The 23,418-nt window shown below is 36.8% G+C and overlaps 1 protein-coding gene across 1 annotated transcript in view; it reads right to left on the bottom strand.

The window, feature by feature from the left end:
- CDC5L (cell division cycle 5 like) overlaps positions 1-23,418 on the bottom strand; it is a 45,097-nt gene that overhangs the window by 10,340 nt on the left and 11,339 nt on the right. The window contains exons 6-14 of the mRNA XM_043449764.1: positions 22,565-22,783; positions 21,039-21,183; positions 19,769-19,957; positions 16,446-16,594; positions 14,422-14,584; positions 12,587-12,751; positions 11,144-11,224; positions 10,099-10,341; positions 7,291-7,488 (exon numbers count right to left, since the gene is read on the bottom strand). Coding sequence (XP_043305699.1) covers positions 7,291-7,488; positions 10,099-10,341; positions 11,144-11,224; positions 12,587-12,751; positions 14,422-14,584; positions 16,446-16,594; positions 19,769-19,957; positions 21,039-21,183; positions 22,565-22,783 — 1,552 coding nt within the window. The remainder of the gene's footprint in view (positions 1-7,290; positions 7,489-10,098; positions 10,342-11,143; positions 11,225-12,586; positions 12,752-14,421; positions 14,585-16,445; positions 16,595-19,768; positions 19,958-21,038; positions 21,184-22,564; positions 22,784-23,418) is intronic.

Raw genomic sequence — 23,418 nt, 5'->3', positions numbered from 1 at the left:
AATATAAAGAAGAAACATATAAAGTATATGTAAATATACCTTAAATGTAAAGAAAGGAATACAGCTTTTAATACTCAATTCTAGCTTATCTTACATCTGCCATCTGATCATTCAAATGTAAAGGACGATATCCACATATTTCGTAAAATGCTCGACCTATGACTGCTCAATACATTTTCGGAGGGAAAAAAACTAACCTATAAAGTCTGGCCTTTTTCTAGCCAGTAAATCTCAAGCATGAACCACACATGCATACATGGAACACATCTACCCTGAATCAGCCTCAGCTCCCTCACCATACACTCATACACAGAAAAAACATTAAAGTCCAACAGAGTATAAGAACTTCTTTAAAAAATATACAGAATCAAGAAGAACCAGGTTCTGACTTAACCTGATTAATATTTTAAGCCCTTTTTAAAAACACAAGTAAGCGCTAGTAACTGCCCTGAAGGACAACTTATTTTCAACAAAAAAGTACTGGTTTAGGGAGCTTATACTACTTCTTACAGCCGATTTACCAAAAGTTCTTCCAAAAACTGATTTCAAACCACTGCATTTATAGCTGATTTGTCAAAAAAAATTTTTCAAATCCTTAACTGCACTTAGAGACATACTTTAAAGTCTTAAAACAACTAACAAACTTAGTAATGGAATTAGGATTAAATACTTTGTTCACTTGTCACCAGACAAGCCTCCCAAATATGGTTATAATGGAAGTTTGTGTTTAAATATGTATCAGCACAAAATTTCTAATGATTTTAAATAAAGTTCATTATAACTATTAGGATTTTAAAGTAGGACAACACGTGATATAATTAAAGCTGACTACATCCAAAATGAAAGTGTAAAATTCAATTCAAGAAGAGATGAATGAGAATATATCTACATATAAATGTATAGGGGGACCAAGCTGACAAATTTCATGCATCATAATTCTGTTTTACGATATGATGTCTGGAATTTGTTTCAAATTGCGGGGAAGGGGAAATGACATGAAATAAGAGTGGCTATGAGCTGATGGCTGTCACAGCTGGGTGATAACACACTAGGACTCATTATACCAGTCTACTTTAGGATATATTTTAAAATTCCCACAATAAAAATTTTTCTAAGATTCAAACTCAGTGTCTACTCCAAAGGATAACTATTTTGTTAAGACTATACACCACAAACCATGAAACATCAATATAATGGAAACATAAAAATTTAAAAGTATGCCAACTGTTTCAACATGCCAAAATGTACAAATGAAATGTTAAAATCCAATTATGTAAAATTCATTTATACGAAACAAAATCTGAGCCCTTAAGTATTATTCAAATCTCTCTCCTAAAATTGACCTATGTCTCGTATTTCAGACATTCATCAAAATTTACAGAGCAAAAACTTAGCCACCCTCTTATTCAAGGTAAAGTTACTTCTCAGTACCTTATACTATCAAATCTAATTAAGCTACCACTAAGAGTGATAATGAGCCACCTTACCTGGTGGCTCAGCAGTGAAGAATCCACCTGCCATGCAGGAGACCAGGGTTCAATCCCTGGGTCAGGAAGAACACCCGGAGGAGGAAATGGCAACCCACTCCAGTATTCTTGCCTGAGAAATCCATGGACAGAGGAGCCTTGTGGGCTACAATCCACGAGGTCACAAATGAGTCCGACACAAATTAGCGACTAAACGAGTGATATGAACCTTGGAGACTTGGGAGAGGATTCCTATCCACTAAAACTTACCAAATGTAAGGCAAACAGTATCTTATTTCATCTTACACTATTTCAAGCTCACACTTCCATGAGATAAAAACTATCACCCAAATTTTACAAGAAAAATCTGAGACTCAGAGAGGTTAAGTAACTTGCCCTAGGCTACACAGTCACTAAGAGATGAAGTTTTGCCACTGTGTCTACTTGGAAGTCCAACACTAGGTTACACTGCAGCTCAATCAACATGTCCTCTCTGCCTCAGCCCATGAAATGCAAACTTGCCTGAAGAAATTCGTGCTGTGGTGCTAGATGGCTTAACGCCACCAGACAGTTCACGGAAAAATTATTCTAGACACACATAAACAAGATCTCAATTAATGAACTTCCCCATCATTCCTTCCCTGATTTAGACATTAACCTGTATGTAGCCACTTGTAAGAATTTTATTTGACACTGGAGAAAAGCTTTCAATTTCCCCAGCTTACATTTTTTAGTTCTGAATTCTTTTATTCTTAACAAGCTACCAAACTATAGGAAAAACATGTCTCAGAAATATTTTATGGGGAAAAAAAGTTTAACAACTTTTTGAGAAGCTGGGCAGAATATAACTAGAATTATTAGAGATTTCCCCAAAACTAATCTTTTGCCACAGGCTTTAAAAGAGTACAAGTGATCAGGGTTTTGTATTGTTTTTTTTTGAATGGTACTTAAAATATTATACTATTAAATGAACAGAGTAGTACATAATGATCCCAATTTAGTTTTAAAGACCTTTATCCACACACAGATATGTGTGGCTGTACATATATCTTTTTCTATCATATTTAATCTGATATATACACACCCCAAGATGTTTAATGTGATTACACTTGAATGGTAGGCTTTTCTCTTTTTTTTTAATTTAAAATTTTCTACAAAGTACTGGTATTATTTTTAGAAAAAACGCCTACAAATGTTATTTTTTAAATGCATAGAAGAGAAACTGTCTTAAAAAGACTGGCCAGAGACCAATGGAAAACTGATGGTCCCCAGGAGATGAATCAGTGGAACCATAAGTGTTTCCTCGGGTCATTACAAAAGGGAGCTGTATGGGACTTATAAAAGTGTAATTGTTACTCTCAAACTCACTAAGTTTGTTAAGGTTACTAGGCTTAAATAACTCCAAAATAAACACATTATCCTTGGGTCTCCAATACTGTCCTCAGTTAAAGTCTGTTACAGTGAGGTTCAGAAACATTAAGAGCATCCCTCACTGAAATTCTTGCTTGGGGACCCAGATAATAACCTTATACCACTGGAAAAACAGGTTTCAGAATACTTAAATATAAAGTTAATGGCAGCTCCACTTCCTAGTCAACATGATCCTATAGTAGTAAAGGTGTGATTCAACCATCGAAATGTTTGCAAACAAGAGCTCATGAATGATCCTCCTTTAATCTCTATACTGCTCATTAGCATTGTTTTAGCAGTGAGCCATCTCAATATTGATGAGATGCAAGTCCAATTAAGTGATTATTGTCAGCATCTATCAGTTAGCAACCATCAGACTGCATCCCTAAAGAGCAAGCTAAAGCAATAAGGCAAAACCTTACTAAACGCATTTCCAAGAAGAGAAATGTACCAATAAAGCAATGCCAAGAGCATTTTACATTTGCATAAGTTAGGAAATGAAACCCAACAACTACAAGAAACAAATTCAACTCAACACTGAGGAATAACGAAAGCAACACCGTTGTTATCACAAGAGATTTCTGGTCTAGCTTCCAGAGTTGCCACTAAAACAACCAAGAAATCTGTTAATGCCTTTAAGGGTGATGGCAGAGAGCAGAACTTGAGAACTGAGAACGTTCCAAGTACTGAGGACTTCTCGCCTGTCACCGCACACCACCCCACACCATCCCACACACACAGGAGCCTAAGTGTAAGCCTGCCGAGACACAACAACATACCATCCCTCCACCCTCAACTGCACACCAACTTCATCCTTACCCTAGGTCTTAAGGGGAGGTTTATCCTGTATAAAAATAAATGACGATCACCCAGAAAACAGGATCCATTTTGCAGCCAATTTTGCTGAAATATAACCATCCGGAAAAGTCAGGGGTCCCCATATAAGTTCTACAAACACACTGAGAAGGATTTTAAATGTGTTATCTGTGTTCTTAAAGTTACTTTATTTCCAAGAAGTCAATGTTACATAGTATTTCTTGACTAAATTGACTGTGCCAGTAAAATACAGGGAGAAGTATTACTTCTGGACCTAGTTTCCACCTCTAAGGAAAGCCTTTCCATTTTTACAGCTAACATGACAAAATCTACTTTTCAGCCAAACTTCCTCAACACAGCAGTTTAGATACAATTTCAAATACTATTAAATTTAATGGCAGGCCTAAATTCAGACTTCTCATTTCACTTTTGCACCTACTGGAAATTATTTCACTCAAAATAATTATGTCTTCAGATGATTTCCTATTTCCACTTAAAGTGGAAACAAATTAGAACACTTCAAATTCTATCTGCACTTCCCAAATACAGTAATGACTCATTTATCTGGCATCATCAGAAAATAAGGTTCTCCACGTTAAGTGTTTTCCAGATAAATGAAGTCCGGAGGAGCAGAAAGCTCATCCGCCTGCTTCCCTGCTGTATCCCAGGGCCCAGAGTAGGGGCTAGCACACAGTGGATGCTCAGTAACACACACTGAATGTGTGATTTTAAATAAAGGCCTAACGTTCTTTTACTTCCAACCGTTTGATGAAAATTCTTCTACACTGGCCATCTGGCTATCCTTCTTTTTCTGTTTTATAAAAACACGACACTGAACAGAAATTAAGCTTTTTTATTAATTGGAGTATCCCCATAAATAGCAAACATGCTACACTCCTACCATACACCTATAATGCCCTCAGAAGCTATTCAAATAACATGGCCTTTTGCCACCATATTTAAATGGCCTCAACATGCTGTGTTTTCATAACTTTTCCTTTTCTGTTATTAGCTGTCATTTCTGCTTGCAGGTGCTGCCATATTTTACACACAGATGTCTGGTAAAGTTCCAAAATTAATACTATCTCCTAAGCAGAATAAAATATGTGGACTTGGTTAGTCTTTCCCACTTGCTTCTGACCTGTGACTATCTTCTGATTCTATTTATTTAACGGACTCCTTGTACCAGCCAAAACATTCTACATAAAATCTGAGATGGTTCTACTAGTTTTAAATGAGAATCTTAAGGATTTTAATTTAAGTTCTAAGTTTCAAATACTAATCATGAGTAATGGCTTGAAAACTAGCTCCAATATAAACCTCAGGGCATATTTTTTTAATCCATTTAGGAGACACCAAGGACGACAAAGCTGGAGTTCACCTTGCTTGCTACGGGGTGATAGGGTCCTAATTTAGAGTCACTGTTCCAGAGTTCACGGCAGCAGAACTCAAGCACACTGGCGGTCATGTACTGTGCTCAGCACAGCAAGGCACATCTCTCTGAACCCAAGAGTGGAAGGATAATTTAAGTTCAGCCTTAAGTTTATATAATACAACTAGAGTTCCTTCCCCACAACAAACTTTGAATAATGTTTATAATTTAGCAATCAACTGAAATGATGAAAGAATTACCACAATTGAAATAAAATATTTATGTATTTCAAATCAGGAGAACTGTGTCTTCAAAAACTAAAATAAGCTAAGACAAACCTAGTTCTGAATTAGGGATGGATACAAATAAAATGGGGGGATTTGTTTATTTGTGCTTTCGAGTCTCTTTTCTTCTTTTTAAAGATTTAATGAACTTTCATTTGAAATAAGCAGAGTTTACTAAATTAAAGGATTTGATTATGTGTTCTTTAAAAGTAACTAGCTGAGTAAACATTAAAGCAAGTTATCCAGGAGTCAAGAAAAGAAAAATTACTTCAGACTGTTTTATGAATATTCTTCCAAAATCACCAATCCTTCAGCAAAAATAGTTCAACGGAAGATTTCGGTTCCTGGTACTGAACTGAACAAAGAGAACCACATGTTTCTAATGGCTGCTCATAAACGACCCAAATAAATCTCCAGAAGAACAGCAGTGGTTCTCTCTGTATTTTTCCCTTCAAAACTCACAAGACCAATTCAACACAGAAATAAAAATTACTGTACTTTATGGCACCACTCACTTTGTGACACATTTATTTGCTGTCATGAAAGTTAGTGCCTCAACAAAGTAAATGAGATTTGGGGGAAAACTTTTTTTTATATTTTAAACAGCACAAAATGTCCTTACCATTTGAGCAATAAAGAGTTTGCCCACCTCAAATGAGATTTTCAAACCAAGTGAGAGACCTAAGCATTTATATATAAAGGTTACAAGGAAGCTTTCCAAATAGCTTTCCAATCAATTATGATGCTGACCTTAGAACAGAATTACACTGCTAACTACCACTTATCAGAAATGAAGCCTACACAACAGAAAATATAACTTAAATTTAACCACTGATGTTCTTTTTACTTTCCCTGACTTTGTGAATTAAAACATGGAGCAACAGCACACCCTGCTGGAAGTCAGTAACACAGCTAGAGTAACCAGTAGCAATGGACTGTTAAAATTTCACCTAAGATGAAAATCACTTCAGGAAGAAACTCTGATCTCCCACCAAATGATAAAAGAAGTTCACAAGCATTACCATTAGGTGCCTAGACATGTGACCTTAGAGGTAAAATTAAAAATTAAAGGATACTGCTTTTTCCAGCTCATTTCCCTAGCTCCACACAGCCCCAACCACTCCAAATGACTTCTCTATTTTTAATTTTAACCCTAAATAAAATATATTCAAATCCACTTTCTGCAAAGAGAAACTGGTAATCACATAAGAGGAACTTGAAGCCACTTTCTGCACGTGACTGCCTGAAGCACCCCTTTCTACTTCCCATCCCAAGATATCTTGGCCTCAGAAACATCCCTAAAGACCACCATTAAGAATTCACAAGGCAGCGTAGCAGTCCATGAACCACAATTTACATATCACTGGCAAAATTCCTACACAGATTCTGGAATTCAAAACATGCAGACTATATTAAGAAACCATATGCTATGAAATTCCCATTGAGTACCTTTCAACATTTTCACAGACATGAAAAATCATGGAAGCCACTGTCTAGGTAATCCAGCTCAGCGCTCTCCCTGTAGCAAACTCACAAGAATCGGAGAGTGTGCAGAAAGGTACTGAGGTTTTCTAAGTGTGCCCTCTTGGTTACAGAAAGAAAGCTCCCTGGTGCACTGATCTCCCTCCTTAGAGAAACTGCCATTTCAGCACTCATCTACACTGTTCTCAGTGGCCAGTGTTGACTTTTTGGCTCCTTGCTCCCACATGTGAAAGGTTCTGATTGACCAGCGGTCCACTTAGAGCTCTCTTTATCACAAAGCCCAGCCATCCTGAAAAACCAATGCAGATCAAACACTTCAGTGCAGTGCAGTTTTTTCTCAAGAAATTCAAAAACCATTACCTTACATCTATTTTTCTGAAGTTGTCTCCAAAGGTATGAGTTTGATTCATCATTTCAATCAGAGCACACATTTAAGGTTGAATATTAAAAGGATACCAACCTCAAGCCTCTTTTCCAGCGACTCGATTCTGTCCTTTTTGCTAGCAAGGTTGGCCCGGGTGTAGCGGCTCTGCCCAGGAAGATACAAAACTTGACTGTAGCACTCTTCCCACACCTGGTTATAAGCTTCACTTGAGAGTTCTCCGTGGCTCATACCTTGTTTGACCACTTCCATCTCCTGTACCAGAACATCCTGAGCCTGTTCACAATAATAATTTCAGTAAGCTTGAGTACTAGAGACACCTTCCATCAGTAGAAAGTTTTAGAAGACCGGTCTTTCCCTCCCTGGGCAAAGGCAATCAGCTTTGGTTGACTGACTGTTTTTTGGAAGGGGGTTATAAATATCTAAGTGAAACAAATTAAGAAGCCTAGAAGTCAATGCAGATTGATCTGAAGAGTCAAGCGTCCATGTATTAACCCCAATACTATAAACATTCTTTGCCTTCACTCATTAAAACAGCAGCTACCATTTCTCAGATGTCTACTATGTGTCAGGAACTGGACTGAAAAGTTTTACCTATTTTATCTCCAAACAGCATACCACTCTTACAAAGCAGTCCACATTAACCTCACTAAAGTTCAGGAAGCTCATGAAGTTCATTAACCTCATTACAGCTCACGAAGCAAAGGCTCAGAGAGGTTAAACAATTTGTTCAAAAACACAACACCAGTAAGCAGAAGAGACAGGCTCACACCCAAACCAAAGGTGACCACTGGGTGGGGGTGCTCCTTCCACTCACCATCAACCCCAACACTTCCGACTTCCCAGTACAGCGAAGGGGAATTAGGCGGAGTTTTTTTCTTTTTTTGACACATGCCTTTTTTCTCATCTGAAAGAATGTCCCTGACATTACCAGAGAATAGGACTGGAAGCAAAGATCAAATAATGACAGATCACAGACCAGTTGCTGGTCACTAGAAAAGATATGGTTTAAGATGATAGAATGAGGATGGAATTGGACAAGTGGAGTCCAATCATCGCTTTGGCATTTAAATAGCTATCTGAACTTGCTGAACTTATGTAAGCCTATTTGACATCTGGAGAGGGGAGATAATACCTAACATGTTTGTTATGAGGATTAAGTGATACAGCAAGACACAAAGAGCCAGCCCAGCACCAGACACACAGACTCCTTCAGCATACCACATGAACTCTTTCCAGCCCTTTGCTTCATGGCTCATGAAAAACCAACAATTACTTTTTGTGCTTTATAGAAAGCTCTCAATCATTCCAGGAACATCAGAAAATAAACACAGACCAAAACATAAGAAAAATCAAGATAAATAACAAGCATATGAAAAAAATTTAAACCAAAAAAAGGCAGGGGGAAATCATGTCTACAGAATATAAAGAACGGATCCTTTTAAATGATACCTCTTAGGGGAAATAATGGAAACAAACCGATTTTAACACACTTAATGACAATTGGGCACTTTATTATCAGTGAAATGGTATTTCACTCTGAAACTGCACATGGTAAAAATTGACAAATTTAGTTCTTATAATAATTAGGAGAAAGTACAGCTAAGTTCCAATGAAACTGTGCCTAAAGAATCTGCTAAGTAAATAGCTGCTTCAAATTTTTCAGAACACAGGGGACTATAAACAGATAAATAAAATACAGAAGAATGAACTACTTTGTAATGGTTTCAAATAAAATTCTAAAGCACTACTTACAATTATTATTTTCAAAACATGCATTAGAATCTGTCCCTTACAGAACTTCTATTAGTAACAATGTGATCTTTGTTTCAGGTTTCCATATATACAATAAATTTAGGAAGACTGATTTCCTCAAATCTATCTTCTCCTCATATTTTCACTCTAATAAGAGGAAACTGTTCAAGCAATGAGTTCACTATCTAATCCTCAACAGAGGGCAGCTTCCATGGCACTTACTAAAAGACAGCAACTCAAAGTTACTCAGAAGCAAACAGAAACAGAAATTCAAACCCTCTTCCTCTATTTTCTAAAAATTCTGTAATAAACATGTATCACTTATACAGTACGAAAAAGGGAAAGTAAGAAAGAGAGAAGGCAAGTACAAGAGAGACAAGAGACAAAAGAATCTGGTTTCCTCCTAAGTCAGCCCATTCTAATGGACAGTACTTCACTGCCCCTCAGAATGAAAGACTAAAGAAAGAAGACTTCAGTAAAAGACCACTCTTCTTCCAACCACGACACCAACTCTCCTTTCCTGTATCACTGTACAGATTTCTAGTCACAATCACAGCTGTTTGCTCTGTCAAAGCAGAAACAATAAAATGCATATGGAGGGAGAGGTAGGACAGACATTATATAAGAAAACATTTCTTTATTTCCTTATCCACAATGGTAGCGGGAAACCATGTCAGGGAAATAAATGCAGTAAATGGTATTTCCTTTCTGTGACTAGATGAAAGGTTTAATCTATAAATATTTTAATACATTCTTATTTTTTCATAGTATTCTAAGTAAGTGAGGTTTAAGTATTAAAGGCAATCCCACTCTATTCAGAGACAGCAGAATTAAACCCAGAAAATGGCAACTGTAGCAACAATCAATGAGGCACACACCCATGAGACAAAAACGCCCTGCCATCAAAACCAGTGTCTATCTGATAAAGGTCTATCATTGAACATTGTGGAGGGAGAGGGGAGGGGAGAGGGGAGGATGTCCTCTACATAACATTTAACATGAAAATTTCTCTCTTAACCATATATTTCTGTTGTTTATAAACATCAATATGGGAAAATATGTTCATGTTTGTCCATGATACACAGTATCTAACAAATACTTAAATCTTGAGACAAAAATACTCAATGATACCTTTTTCAGCTCTTCCTTGGAGAATTTTTCATAAGGGTTATGTTCCAGATAGGCAATGTGCTCTGCATTATTGGTACCAAATCCTACAGTTTTTCCTTTTTTATTTCCAGATGGCTCATAAGGGTGATGTAGAAGGTCATAATGAAGCATCGTGATCATTTCCTTTTTGATCAGTTCTTCACTTTTCTGTAAATCTGTTAGAGGTGGTTCTACATTTAAGGGTCTCAGAATTGTTTCATTTACCTAAAATTTTAAAACAAGTGCAATTATTAAACATAGTGCTGCAACATACTAATGTTACTACTTCTAGCAATGAACTAAATACAGGCACACTTTGTTTTACTGTGCTTCACCTAACTGAAACTTGCAGACAAGGTGCTTTTCTTTTCATAAACTGGACGTTCATGGCAACACTGAACAAATCTGCTGGCACCATTTTTTCAACAACATTTGCTCATTTTGTCCATGTCACACCGGCAATTCTTGCAATATTTCAAACATTTTTCTCATCACTACTCTATCTGCTATGGTGAGCTGTGATCATTAATGCTACTACTGCAAAAAGATTATGACTCAGGGTCAGAAGCTTAGGTGATAATTAGCACTTTTTTAGCTATAAAGTATCATTTAATTAAGGTATGTACATTAAGTACATTAAGGAATGTACGTTTTTTAGACATACCACTACTGCACACTTAAAAAACTACAGTTTAGTATAAACGTAACTTCTATGCACAACGAAACAGAACAATTCGCACTTTACTGAGTGACAAGCACTTCAATGCAGTGGCCTGGAACCAACCTGCAATATCTCCGAGGTATACCTAAAGCAGTTTAACATTTTCAAAAGAAATTATTTTCTTTTTTCTTTCAAAATTCTTATTTGTACCAGTGAAGCATTTCAAAGATTGGATCTGGGAACTGCTTTACTATATTCCAGAAAGTAGATGAAATGTTGTTTTATAGACTTTATGAATAATATAAAAAACATCAATCACATAAAAAGAAACTTAAAACTTCCTAAGGCAGAAATTCTAATACTTACTTCTGATGGTCTTGGCAGATCCTTCTGGACAGCTTTGTGCATTCGTTTCATTTCCTTTACACGCTCTGCATCTCGTATGGCCTAAAAAATTATTTTTATAACTGTTTTTACAGCTATACAGTATCTGACACATTTCAGTAAAGGTGAAAACACTTTCCTCTATAAGAACGTGTATCTTCAAGAGCTAAAGCTGTAGTAATCTGTATAAGTTTGTAGAAAGGCAATGTAACGCCACTGAAATTAGCCAGTCTATTCATTCTCTTGTCACAGCACAAACTAAGAACTTCCAACAGCTACTAGGAGCATTCTCCGGATTTGCACGGCTCCCTCAATCAGATAATCATTCTTTTCTTGTCTAAAAGACCAAATCCTAAACGTACAGGGGATGCTTCCAATAATCCCTCCTGCAATACAACCTTTCCCTTCCACCCCAGATGCTACTGATTTTTTATTTAAAAAGCCAGCCAGCAAGGGTGCTGTTTTATGACTTAAATTATGAATAATGTGGGTTAACACAAGAGAACTTCAAACCATTTTTTAGAATAAATGTAGCTCAAAATAGCTAAGAGAATCAAATTCATAAAGTATTATCATATATCCCTTACCAAAAAGCACATTCATGTGGTTTCTCTCTAAAGCATGACTTCCATCATTCCAATCCCTAGAAATGATTCAATTTCTAAAAACATCCCAAAATGGGCTGCATCAAGAAGTTCTGAAGTGGATCACATGATCTCAGTTTTAGTTCAAGTTTTACCACTTTCAAGACACGAGACCTGGGAAAGTTAACTTAATTCACCTGAGTTTCCTCATTTCTAAAATGAACCTGATACCTATCCTACTTATATCACCTGGTTGTTATGTACATACGAAAAGTAATTAACTAGAAAGTATATTAGTACAAGGTGTTACTAATTTTATTCTGATGCACTCTAAATTTCCAAATCCACATTTTTTAAATTTCTTTTTCATTGGAGAATAATTGCTTTACAATACTGTGTTGGCATCTGCCATACAACTCGAATCAGCCATAAATATACATGTTCCCTCCCTCTTGAACTCCCCCCCACCCCATCCCACTCCTCTAGGTTGTCACAGAGCACCGTATTGAGCTCCCTGCGTTACCCACAACTGCCCATTAGTTTACAATGACGAAGAAACAAATCAACCAACAAATCAATCAATAAGATGTACTTGTTTTAGACTGGTCAATAACATCTTTTCTTGGCAAGAGTGAAAGCAATGTCCAGAAGACTACTTACACATATTTTAAAGGACCATAATGAATTTGACAGAGGATATTTAAACTGTGACCTATATGATTATACACTTTAAGAACACCTATCAAGATTGATCTAAGTAATTTCCTTCAGTGCAATTTTTTTCAATACTGAAAAAAACACTAAGTAGAGATCTTGAGACATGTTAACAGTCGTCACTCACCTGCTTCCGTGCATCCACATCAGCAGCATCTTCAATGTAAGTATCATCTATTTCACGCTCTTCCAGTTCCTTCTCGGCATTTTCTGGTAGAACAATTTCAAAGTCATTCTTAGGAGCAGGAAGACCCAACAATCCTAAGCGGAGGTGTTCACGAGATTCTCTTTCCTGTAGAAAAACATTAGTCCTCAATTTATACACATTAAAATACTCAACTAATATTGTATAAGAGTTTCTAAAATACAGTTAGCCTAATTTTAATTCTAGAAAAATGATCCCTAACTTAAGGGTTGAGACAAGATTTTGTTTAATTTCTATCTCTACTTCTTCCCTACATTAAGACCAATCATAAAAACTTTGGGGAAAAAAAAAAAACTTTGATTTGTGGTCAATGAATTTACTCTGGGATAGTCTAATAGCAGGTTTGAGAATTATACCTCTGCAGGGCAAAAAAACAAGAAGTCCTTTAGGATTTCCTTTTAAGGATTTCTGAAATTTAATAGGAAATGAAAGAACAAGTTCAAAAGTAAATTTGTCCTTGGATAAATGAAACCTAATCTGAAAAGACGGCTGAATTTGTGTGTATGATTCTTTTTCATGCAAATAACAGGTCATATGCAAGCCAAAGAAAACAGCTCATACTTCCACAAAGTGCCTAGTACCCAAAGTCTTCCCCAGTCCATCCTCAGCTCACCTGTCTGTCTCATTCCCCACTGGTCCAACACATATGTGCAAGATGGGAAGACCAAGTGAGCTGCTATGTCCAGAACATGCTCCACACTTACTCATGTCATGATCTCCACATGTGACAGCCCCCCACCTACTTCTGAGCATACCTCCTTCAAGGAAGGCTTTCCTAGTACCCACCCAACAAATGTGATTTCTTTCTTTCTTCAGCCACCCTAAGCACATTGGTTTTACTCAATTTTTGTTCTTATATTACAATTATTTTTGGATTTGATTTAGTACTGCCAATCTCTCCAGAGCATAAACTATTCTTTAAGACAAGGGACATCTTTACTCAACATTCAATCCCATGAAGTGTCCAGATCTGTGTTTTACACACATTAGATTCTTTACTTGTTTAATTCCTATATAGCCATTCAGAGTCAGCATTACATGATATCAATCTGGACATTTAAAAAAATTCTCAACTAACCAAATCTATACATGAAGTTAGAATTAATTTGTAAATTAGAAGCAAACCACCATTGGAACTCATTTTTAAAAATCTCACAATGACCTTCCATGGCATAAGTAAGAAGGCTCAATAGTAATGTAATAAAAGCAATAACATGATCAAAAATAAAACTGTAACTTTTATAATTAGCTTTCTACATCACCTTGAAAAACATACAGAAGGAAAACTTCACTAAGGTCAACAATGAACATCAAATTAACTTGGCTCTGATACCTTGACCGTCCTTCTAAAAGTACAGAGGCAAACAGAGGAATCAAAGTTCAAAATCTAATTTATAAGGCCTTCAAAATTCATACCTTATTTTACAAAAACAGGAAAAAAAAAATCAGTGTACCATTCAGGAAGCTAAACTATTAATTAGTAAATGATAAAAATTAAAAATCACTAAAGATACAAGGAACATTAATATCAGCATAATCAATACTGAAAAATAAATTAAGAATAAGAAAAAGTAGGCTAATAAGACCAAAAGGTTTCCCTTTTCAAGTCCTACAAATCATGTTCCTTTTCTAGTGTCTGCAGGTGTAGAGAATCTGAAGGCATATGAAATATGCACTGACAAGGGGGAAAATTTTATTTTGGTACCCTTGAGATTTTAACTTTTTTTAAAGACTACTAAAAGAGAATTGACACATACCATCTGCTTCACATAAGAGGGATCACTGTAGTCTGCCATTCCATCCTCAGGATTAATGTTTAACTTGTCTCGAAGAGGAGTTCTACCTGGGGTGGCGTTAATAACTGGTTTGGGAGTTGTCCCACTCCGGGGAGTCAGCCCTTCAGATCCATGAGAAGGAGTCCTAGAAAGACAGACATTCTAGTTAATGAAAGTGCCAATTTTACTTGAATTGTGCTTCCAAATATTTTTCACATAAATTATTTTATAAGAAAAGAAAGATCCCTAAAATTCTGTCTCCCTGTCTAGTTTTAAGTTAGACCTCTATGTTAAAATAAAGGTTTGGTTCAGCTAACTCAGTATTTACACATAGTGTATTTATTTTACTGACTTCAAATAAAGTCATGATAGCTAGTAATTTTTTACCTTATTAACTAGGTCCATAAAACATTTTTCAACCTTTTCTTAACAAATCAGGGTGGCTAAGAACACACAGTAGTCAGAGAGGTTGCCCACCACACTTAAGACCCCAAACAACTCTTACTGAGTTCAGTATCTTCAACTTATTATTTGTCTTCTCCCTGCCTACAGTTGTTGGCCATCACATTCTCATCACAGGTAGGCATACTTCAAGTTTGTTTGAAAACCAAACACCAGACTTAGGATCACATCTAAATATGAATTGTTCTGAGTTAGGTCTAAGAAACTCGCAGAAATAAAAGCCATAAACTTCATACCATACGGTTTAAATGTCCAAAGCCTTGAACTTCTCTGGTATTCCAGTGGTTCAGAATCTGCCTGCCAAAGCAGGGGACACAGGTGCAATCCCTGGTCCACCCCTGGTCCACGAGAATCCCACGTGCATTGGGGCAACTGAGCCCATGCAACACAAGAGAAGCTACCACAGTGAGAAGCCCATGCACCATAATTAGAAAGTAGCCCCAATTGTTGCAATGAGAGAAAGCCCTCGCATATCAGTGAAGACCCAATGCAGCCAAAAATAAATAATTTTCTTTTATATGTTCAAAGACTTTTGTTTTTTTTTATTACTTCCTGAATCCTGGCTGTGTTCCAGACAGGTGATGCTGCCAGAGAGCTGTTCCCAGAGGTGAGGTGAGGTGCTACCATATAAGACGTGATTCCTGCCCCCAAGGAGCTCACAATCTAGTTGAGAAACAAGACATACACAGGAGAAAGAGGGATTAGGCTCTCTTGCAAGCCTTGCAAAAGTGCTATGTCACATCAGGTTTTCGCTGCCAATGCTCGTGATCCTGCTGTCATGCACAGCTATAACAGTGAGAAATGCTTCACATACTTAAACCACCAGTAAGAGGACAAATTTTAAAATTAATAGTAAACCCCACATATTTCTAACCTTAAAAGCTCAAATTCTATTTTAATATAAGTTGTTTCTATAGTATTTCTTCTTTAAAAACAGCAGCTTAAAACAAAAGAAGTTAAAAAAAAAAAAGAAGTATAAACAAATACTGAACTCTAGTCAATTATTTATATGACAAAGAAGTGTTTAGGGTGAAATGTACTGATACCCACAGCTTGCTTTGAGATGTATTTAAATATAAGATAGGCTGATGGCTGGATGGATACATGACAAAGCAAACACAATAAAATATAAACCATTGAATCAAGCAGTGAGTATATGGATGTTTGCTTTACCATTTTCACCATACTCTCTAAATGTTATACATTTTCATAATAAAATGTTAGGGAACAAGCAACAGTAATACATGCATAAAAGGGATTACAATTTTTAAAGAAGTCACCAAATCATCATTAATAATGGATGTATCTACTTCTTAAGTCAGATTAAAAGTATTCACAAACAAGGTGACAGCACCAGAAACTCTGAAAAGAGAAGGAAGGTTCATGTATTTGACTAATTTCTAAATACCATAATGTTATCTGCTTCTATGAATGAGGGGAACTCTAAAAGCAAGATAAACACTAATTTCCATTTTCTGTCAACATTTCTAAAATCCTCAGATTCAGGTTTTCTAAAGCAGAAATCACTTGTTTGTTTACAATACCTGAACGGGGTAGAAAGGACTGTGTTTGGAGTCTGTACAACCTGCCGCTGTGGTGTCACACCTGAGAAGTCGCTCTCATGCAAAGGGGTGTTGAGTCCGCCTTTTAATGGGGTGTCCACGTTGGTCAGAGCCATGAGGTTTTGGGCTTCCTGATTAACAAGATAGTAAACAAGCAAGTTTTAACAGTTTAGACAGGACAGCAAACCCCTCTCTTATAGTCCTCCTACACAAAAAGCTAGCAGAATTCTTACATATTTTCTCAACAAAAACCAGGAGAAAATGAATATTGAACCATGGAAGAATTCAATACTTAACCATTCTTTCTGACATTAACATGTCAGAAGTTTTGAAATAAAGTTTTATATGTCAAGAAATGTATATGTGATTGTGTCCTCACATACGAAATTACCACTACCCAACAACTTTTCCTATTACCCGTGCCAAGCCTCTTTACATGAAGAACTAAGAATTCAACTTTCCCAACATGAGCTTGGGCTAAACATCAGAACACCCAGTCTGGCTTTATCACGAATTCTTTATCCAGTCTTCATCAGACTCTCTGAGTCTCAGCTTCTTCCATTGTGAGGTTAAAATATTCCCAACCGGTCTACTTCATAAGAAAACTCAAGAAGACACATTACTTTCTGAAGTCTTGCTTGACCTCTTCAGGTAGGACTGACGTGCTCTCTACACAGCCCCTCTACTATAACCCTGCGCTCATTACTAACACAGCACCCACAACTCCTAATCGCCAGTTCAGGGTCTGTAGCAGGCTACACTTTCCATAGAGTCACAACCGTAATTCTCATCTCACGTTCTCTTCTTACGATCCAACTCTGATGCTCCAACCACTGAACTGTACATTATAAAAGGATAAACTGCATCTTAAAAAATATATATATTTTTATATATATATACACGCACACACACACACACACACACATATGTGCTTCCCTGGTGCCTCAGACAGTAAAGAAACTGCCTGCAATGCAGGAGATATGGGTTCTATCCCTAGGTTAAGAAGACTCCCTGGAGAAGGAAATGGCAACCCACTCCACTATTCCTGCCTGGTAAATTCCATGGACAGAGGAGCCTGGTGGGCTATACAGTCCATGGGGTTGCAAAGAGTCAGACACAACTGAAGCGACTTAGCATGCATAACACAAGTCTAATTAAAAAAAAGAGAGAGAGTTCAGAAATTTAAAATATGACAGTAGAAATTTTAAAATTGTATGAAGGTAAAATTCAGAAAATCTCCTAGCAACGAATCAAAAAAGTCAATTAAGACAGAAAATCAGAGAGGAATAGCGAAATAAAGCAATGAAGGGGAGCAAATTTTTTTAATTTTCGAAATAACTTCCCAGAATTGAAGATCATGAGTCTACAGAATGAAAAGACTCACCAAGTACCTAGTACAGTGGTTAAAAATAAAGCCACATCAAGAAATATGCATGTGAAAAAGAGGTCATATAAGCTTCCAGAGGAAGGAAAAAACCAGGTTTTCTATTAACCTTAACAGTACAAGTCAGAAGACCCTGGAACGGTGCCTTCAAAGTTGTAAACAAAAGCCCTTTCAATCTGGAATTCTATACCTAGCTGTACGATCAATCAAATAAGAGAGTAAAACAGTGATCTGCAGATATTCAAGACTTAAAAATTCCATGTCCCATGAAATCTTCCCCAGAAAGCTACCGACAGATATGCCTCACTAAAAGGGAGCCAACCAAGAAAGCGAGAGACATGGGAGCCAGGAAAGAGGAGACCCAAGGGAAAACTTTCCAGGGTGACAGTGAAGGAACTGTCACTATGGCAAGAGAACAAGCCATAAACAAAATCTAAGGAGTGATCAGTCCAGACGAGAACATTCAGAAATTCTGGGAAAGACTTCAAGTGCTGAAAGAGATAAGAATACCTAAAATCTGACCAGATTACAGGAGACTGACAGTTAATAAAGTCCAGATCCAGAAATGAATTTGTGCCAAGTAATCAAAAATCTTAGCAACTAAGTAAAACAAGTATTAATCCAAAGAAAAACAAAATACTATGCAGTGGAATAATTATAAGGCACTTTGTAGGTCAGCAGTGAATGCAGTTTACATAGTCACAAGTGAGTGTGAAAGTTGCTCAGTCACGTCTGACTCTCTGCAACCCCATGGACTGTATCCTGCCAGACTCCTCTGTCCATGGGGTTCTCCAGGCAAGAATCCTGGTAAGGGTTGCTATGCCCTCCTCCAGGGGATCTTCCTGGCCAGGGACGGAATCTGAGTCTCCTGCATTCCAGGCAGATTCTTTATATGAGCCACGAGGGAAGCCCCACATAGTCATAAGGTAAACCATAAGTATAGAGCTAACCAAAATTATGATTAACTACAATGGAAGATGGGAAAATGGAAAGAGTGTGGATGCACAGTAGAGGCAGAGGGCATGAGAGCGCCAAATGTTCAAATTCTAAGTGGAAAAAAAATGCTTTAAACTGAAAATAAAACCAACATGAAACAAGTGTCTTAGCATTACAGAGGTGAAAACAAAGAGCTGTCACTGATAACTCTAGAAAGCAGGCAGTGAGGGGCACTGTTTTCTTACAAAGCCTTATAGGACTATTTTGACTCCTGAATCAAGACTTTAAGATTATATTTGACTCAGAAAACTGAGATGTAAGGAGCGCTGAAAGACTCAATAGTATTCTGTTAGGCCTGTCTATTGCCTGGCATGCTGACACCCTAGGAACACAGAGAGCTGTACACCCTGTATGTTAAGGAGCAAGGGAAACAGTACTAAAGGCCATCTATGCCATGCTAAGTACAGAATCACAAGGAAGTTTTAAAAATTACTGTAAAAAAAAAATTACTGACTACAGGGAACTCTCCTGGTGGCCCAGTGGTTAAGAATTCACCTTGCAATGCAGAGTACACAGATTAAATTCCTGGTTGGGGGAACTATGATCCCATGCGCCACAGAGCAAGCAAGCCCACTCACCCCAATTACGGAGCCCACGAGACTCAACTAGCAAATCGGTGTGCTGCAATGAAAGATCCTGTGTGCTGCAACTAGGACCAAGCACAGCCAAATAAATAAAATTACTAACTACACACATCTGATTTTTTTTCCAGGACTGCTAGGCAATGTGTAATTTTTAAATGCTGTGCTTTGCTGACAAGATTTAGCTTTCCTATCATGGAAATCTCTAGCAGCTATGCATTCAGGACTGTTTCAAACTGCTTACACTAAGAGACACAAAACCAAACTTTTTAGTCTTCTCCTTTATACTACTTTTAAGGACAGGAAACAAAGTGAAAGGCTCATTCTACCATATGGCAGCCTACCTGCAGAATTCTGTCCTGGGAAGCTGGCGTCCGTGGTGTTCTCAGAGCAATGCTGTTGTTGGTGACATTGTACTCAGACAAGAGAGTGCTGGAAGCGGAGTTTGTTATGCCAGACTCCTCGGCAGTCTGACGCGCAATTTCACTCGCTTGGCCTACTTTTACAACTTCTTGGAGTTCTGCATCTGAAATCTGAAGATAACGGTTATCATAGTAGCAGTATTTAACCAGAGAATACTACAGCTTAGAATATCCACATTCTAGAAAGATGAACTGCTGAGTACACAGAGGTTCACTGTACTACTCTTTATGTGTGGGTTTGAAAATTTCCATAATATTAATAGTTTTTTTAAGTGTTCCCTATATAAAGTAGGGGGGAAATTCCATACATGATACAGTATCAAACTGTATTCTTCTATTTCCATACTGAAATTCTCTTGAAACAAAAGACCATAAATTAATAGTGTTTGTACAAAACCATTTATCAATTGGGGGGGCATACTAAAAATGAATTAAAATATCACACAGAGTCCACTGAGCCACAAAAATCCCTAAGAAAATCAAAAGGTGTTATCTCTGTGATTTTACCAAAACAAATATCCTAAGAACTAAAAAACAAAACAAAACAAAACAAAAAGTTACAGGCAAAATTCCAATTGAAGAAATATCACCACTACAAGTGATAGCATCTGACAAAACTATTTTATGTTTATACCCAAGAATTTTATATTAATGCAGCCAGGGCATTCATTTGGCTAAAGAAGCTGTTCAAACCTCCTAAATCCATCCCTCTGCTCCATTAAACTGTTCCAATTCTACAGAGCTGTACTCATCGGAATGCAAGAGAAGCTTATCCAAAATCCCCATGTTTCTGACCAACCACAATTCAGCCACAGGAACAGAGCCTACAATGAACTGAATGAATTTTTTCTTCTCCACAACTCTCACATTGATTCTCACAGTTACTGTCTCAAAAAGAGAAAAATGACACAACCAAACATCCCCTAAAAGACAGTCACCTGAAGTCCACAAGGCCAGATACCACCATCACCAGCTACAAAAAAACAGGCCTGAAGCCCCAGTCTACTGACAAATTGCTAAGAGCTGACAATTAATTACTAAACCAGATTATGAGACGTTCAAGGCCTAATATTTCTTAGGGGTACCAAGCACCTAAAAGAAAGCCTGGCACACAGACCTGCAAACATTTGCTGAGAAAATGTATAAACGCATGTGAGTTCACACAATGAAAAACCTACTTTCATCACATTACCTGAGGGGCAGGAAGTACTAGTTTGCTCCTCTTTTTAGTAAATTCAGAAACACCACTAGTTTGAAGAATAGCTGATGGTAAATCAGATTCTTTTTTCCTTTTCAAATGCTGCTTGTCTTTTTTTCTATCTCGTCCTTCTTTTTCACTGTCACGGATCAAGGTGGAGAACAAATTTTTCAAAGTTACTTATAGGCAATAATGTTAAAAGCTATATAAACAGTCATATACTCTGAACAAAATAATCCCTTCTTAAGAAAAGTACTAATAAATAGACAAAACTATATACATTAAGCTGTTTCCTTTTCCTATATATTACTTAACTACTATGTTCAAGAGGAATACAGAATAGCAATAGAATTATTAAGAAAATAAGATACACTAAGTAATTTAAGTACTAAATATTAAAACTATGTAATTATAAAGACTACGATGATAAGCAAAATGTTACATATAATGTGAAAAGAAAACCATAAAACTACTCCTGTATCATGACTACATTCATACAAAAATATGTGTTTGTACATAGGAAAATGATAAAGTATACAAAAAGGGAAACAAACGAAGGGAACAAAATTAAAACATTGGTTTTAAATTTTCCTTTAAAACTAATCTTCGATTGTTTGACACCATTTTTTTTTAAAGGATAGTTAAGTTCTGACAAATGACATCAGAGAGTTGTTAGGGTGTAGTGCCAAACTCAAGGTCATTTTCTAAAGGACCAGGAATGCTCCCTTCCCCTCTGCATGTCACCCTTCTCCTCTATCTAGTGTACTCCATCCAAATGACTTTTTCTTCTTCCATTTTTTTATCTGTAGAGGCTACCTAAAACAAGGTGCTAATCTGAAAAACAAATACAACGGAGTACATTCAAGAAAATGCCGATCCACACTGGCTGACATCTGTTGTTTACTAACAATTCATGTCAACAGAAATATAGAAGGCCACTGAGGGAGTGGAAAACTAAAAATCTTTGATAAGCATAGGAGGTTTTTTCCACAACATTCAGATATAAGATTTAAAGAAACTCTAAAAATCCCTATAAATAAGCAAAATCCTTTGCATCCTAAGACATTCTGATAAAAATACATATTGACCCCATTAGATGAAAAGATTTAAGAATGAACTGGTAATGGTCATTTCTTCCTTTTAATTTCATTTTAAGAAAAACAAGATAAAATTTTCACTAAGAAAAAAAAAAGCAGACCAGATTTTTGACATATTCCTTCAGGCCATTAGTGAAATAACTAACCTGTTACCAAATGTTAAGTCTGTGACTCAGTGAGTTGACAGTTCACTAACAGCCAAGGGCTGACATTTCAAGAAATGCAAACAGTATTCTGTGCTAAAAACATCACAGCCAGGGTCACCGGTTTTCTCAGAAAGGTGAATCCATTAAATAAGCAAAAGCATTATGTAAGTCACATTGTGCTGACTAAGAAAAATCTGGCTCTGACAAGGATAATATCTGGCCCTCCATAAAATTCCTACTATACTTTTCCATTTACAAAACCAGAAAGGCAACTTACGATCTCAGCTCCCCATCAAGATCCTGTTGTCTTAACTTTCTGAAATCAGCATCAAGAGTCTGGTAGTTTTCCTCAGAAGTATCATAAAAACCTAGAGCAGGCTTTTTTTCAAATGGAATTTCAGCATTATAATCAACTCCTCTTTTCTTTTTTCTTTTCTTCTGAATTTCTATGCCGGCTGCTCGAAGTTCTCTTCTCTTTTGGAGGGCAGCAAGACGCCTGAAGAAAAAGAACACAAGATCACCTTGAAAATCATACACCATGGGGAAGGGATGGCTCATCCAACAGAGTTAAGAAAGCTGCCCAGTCATTTGGGGAAGAAATATTTACTTAAATCCTCACCTCACACCATGCACCAAAATCAACTCCAGTTCTGATTTAAAGGAACACATATATACTAGAGCAAAGAGAAAAACCAGAAGGAACTATAAGTAAATATGTATCTAATCTCTGGGTGGGAATATACTCACTTAATATCAATGAAATGATGGGCAAAGAAAAAAATCAACAGCTTTGAATTTTAAATTTTGTATCTCTGTAGCACCATTTTTAAATAAAACAGTGTCAAAAGGTAAATAGTAGGAAAAAAATTTGCAATTAGTATTAGGAATGGTTAGATATAAAGAATCCAGGCAAGTTTTTTTAAATGCATCTCAAAAGAAAAAAGCAGAAGGAAAGACAGTTCACTAAGGAAACAATGCAAACAGCTAAAATGACAAATGCTCAAACTACCACACAATTGCACTCATCTCACACGCTAGTAAAGTGATGCTTAAAATTGTCCAAGCCAGGCTTCAGCAATACGTGAACCATGAACTTCCAGATGTTCAAGCTGGTTTTAGAAAATGCAGAGG

This window comes from Cervus canadensis, chromosome 28 (assembly GCF_019320065.1).
Source record: "Cervus canadensis isolate Bull #8, Minnesota chromosome 28, ASM1932006v1, whole genome shotgun sequence".
Taxonomy (NCBI): Eukaryota; Metazoa; Chordata; class Mammalia; order Artiodactyla; family Cervidae; genus Cervus; species Cervus canadensis.
This window is presented reverse-complemented; position numbering and strand designations above follow the sequence as displayed.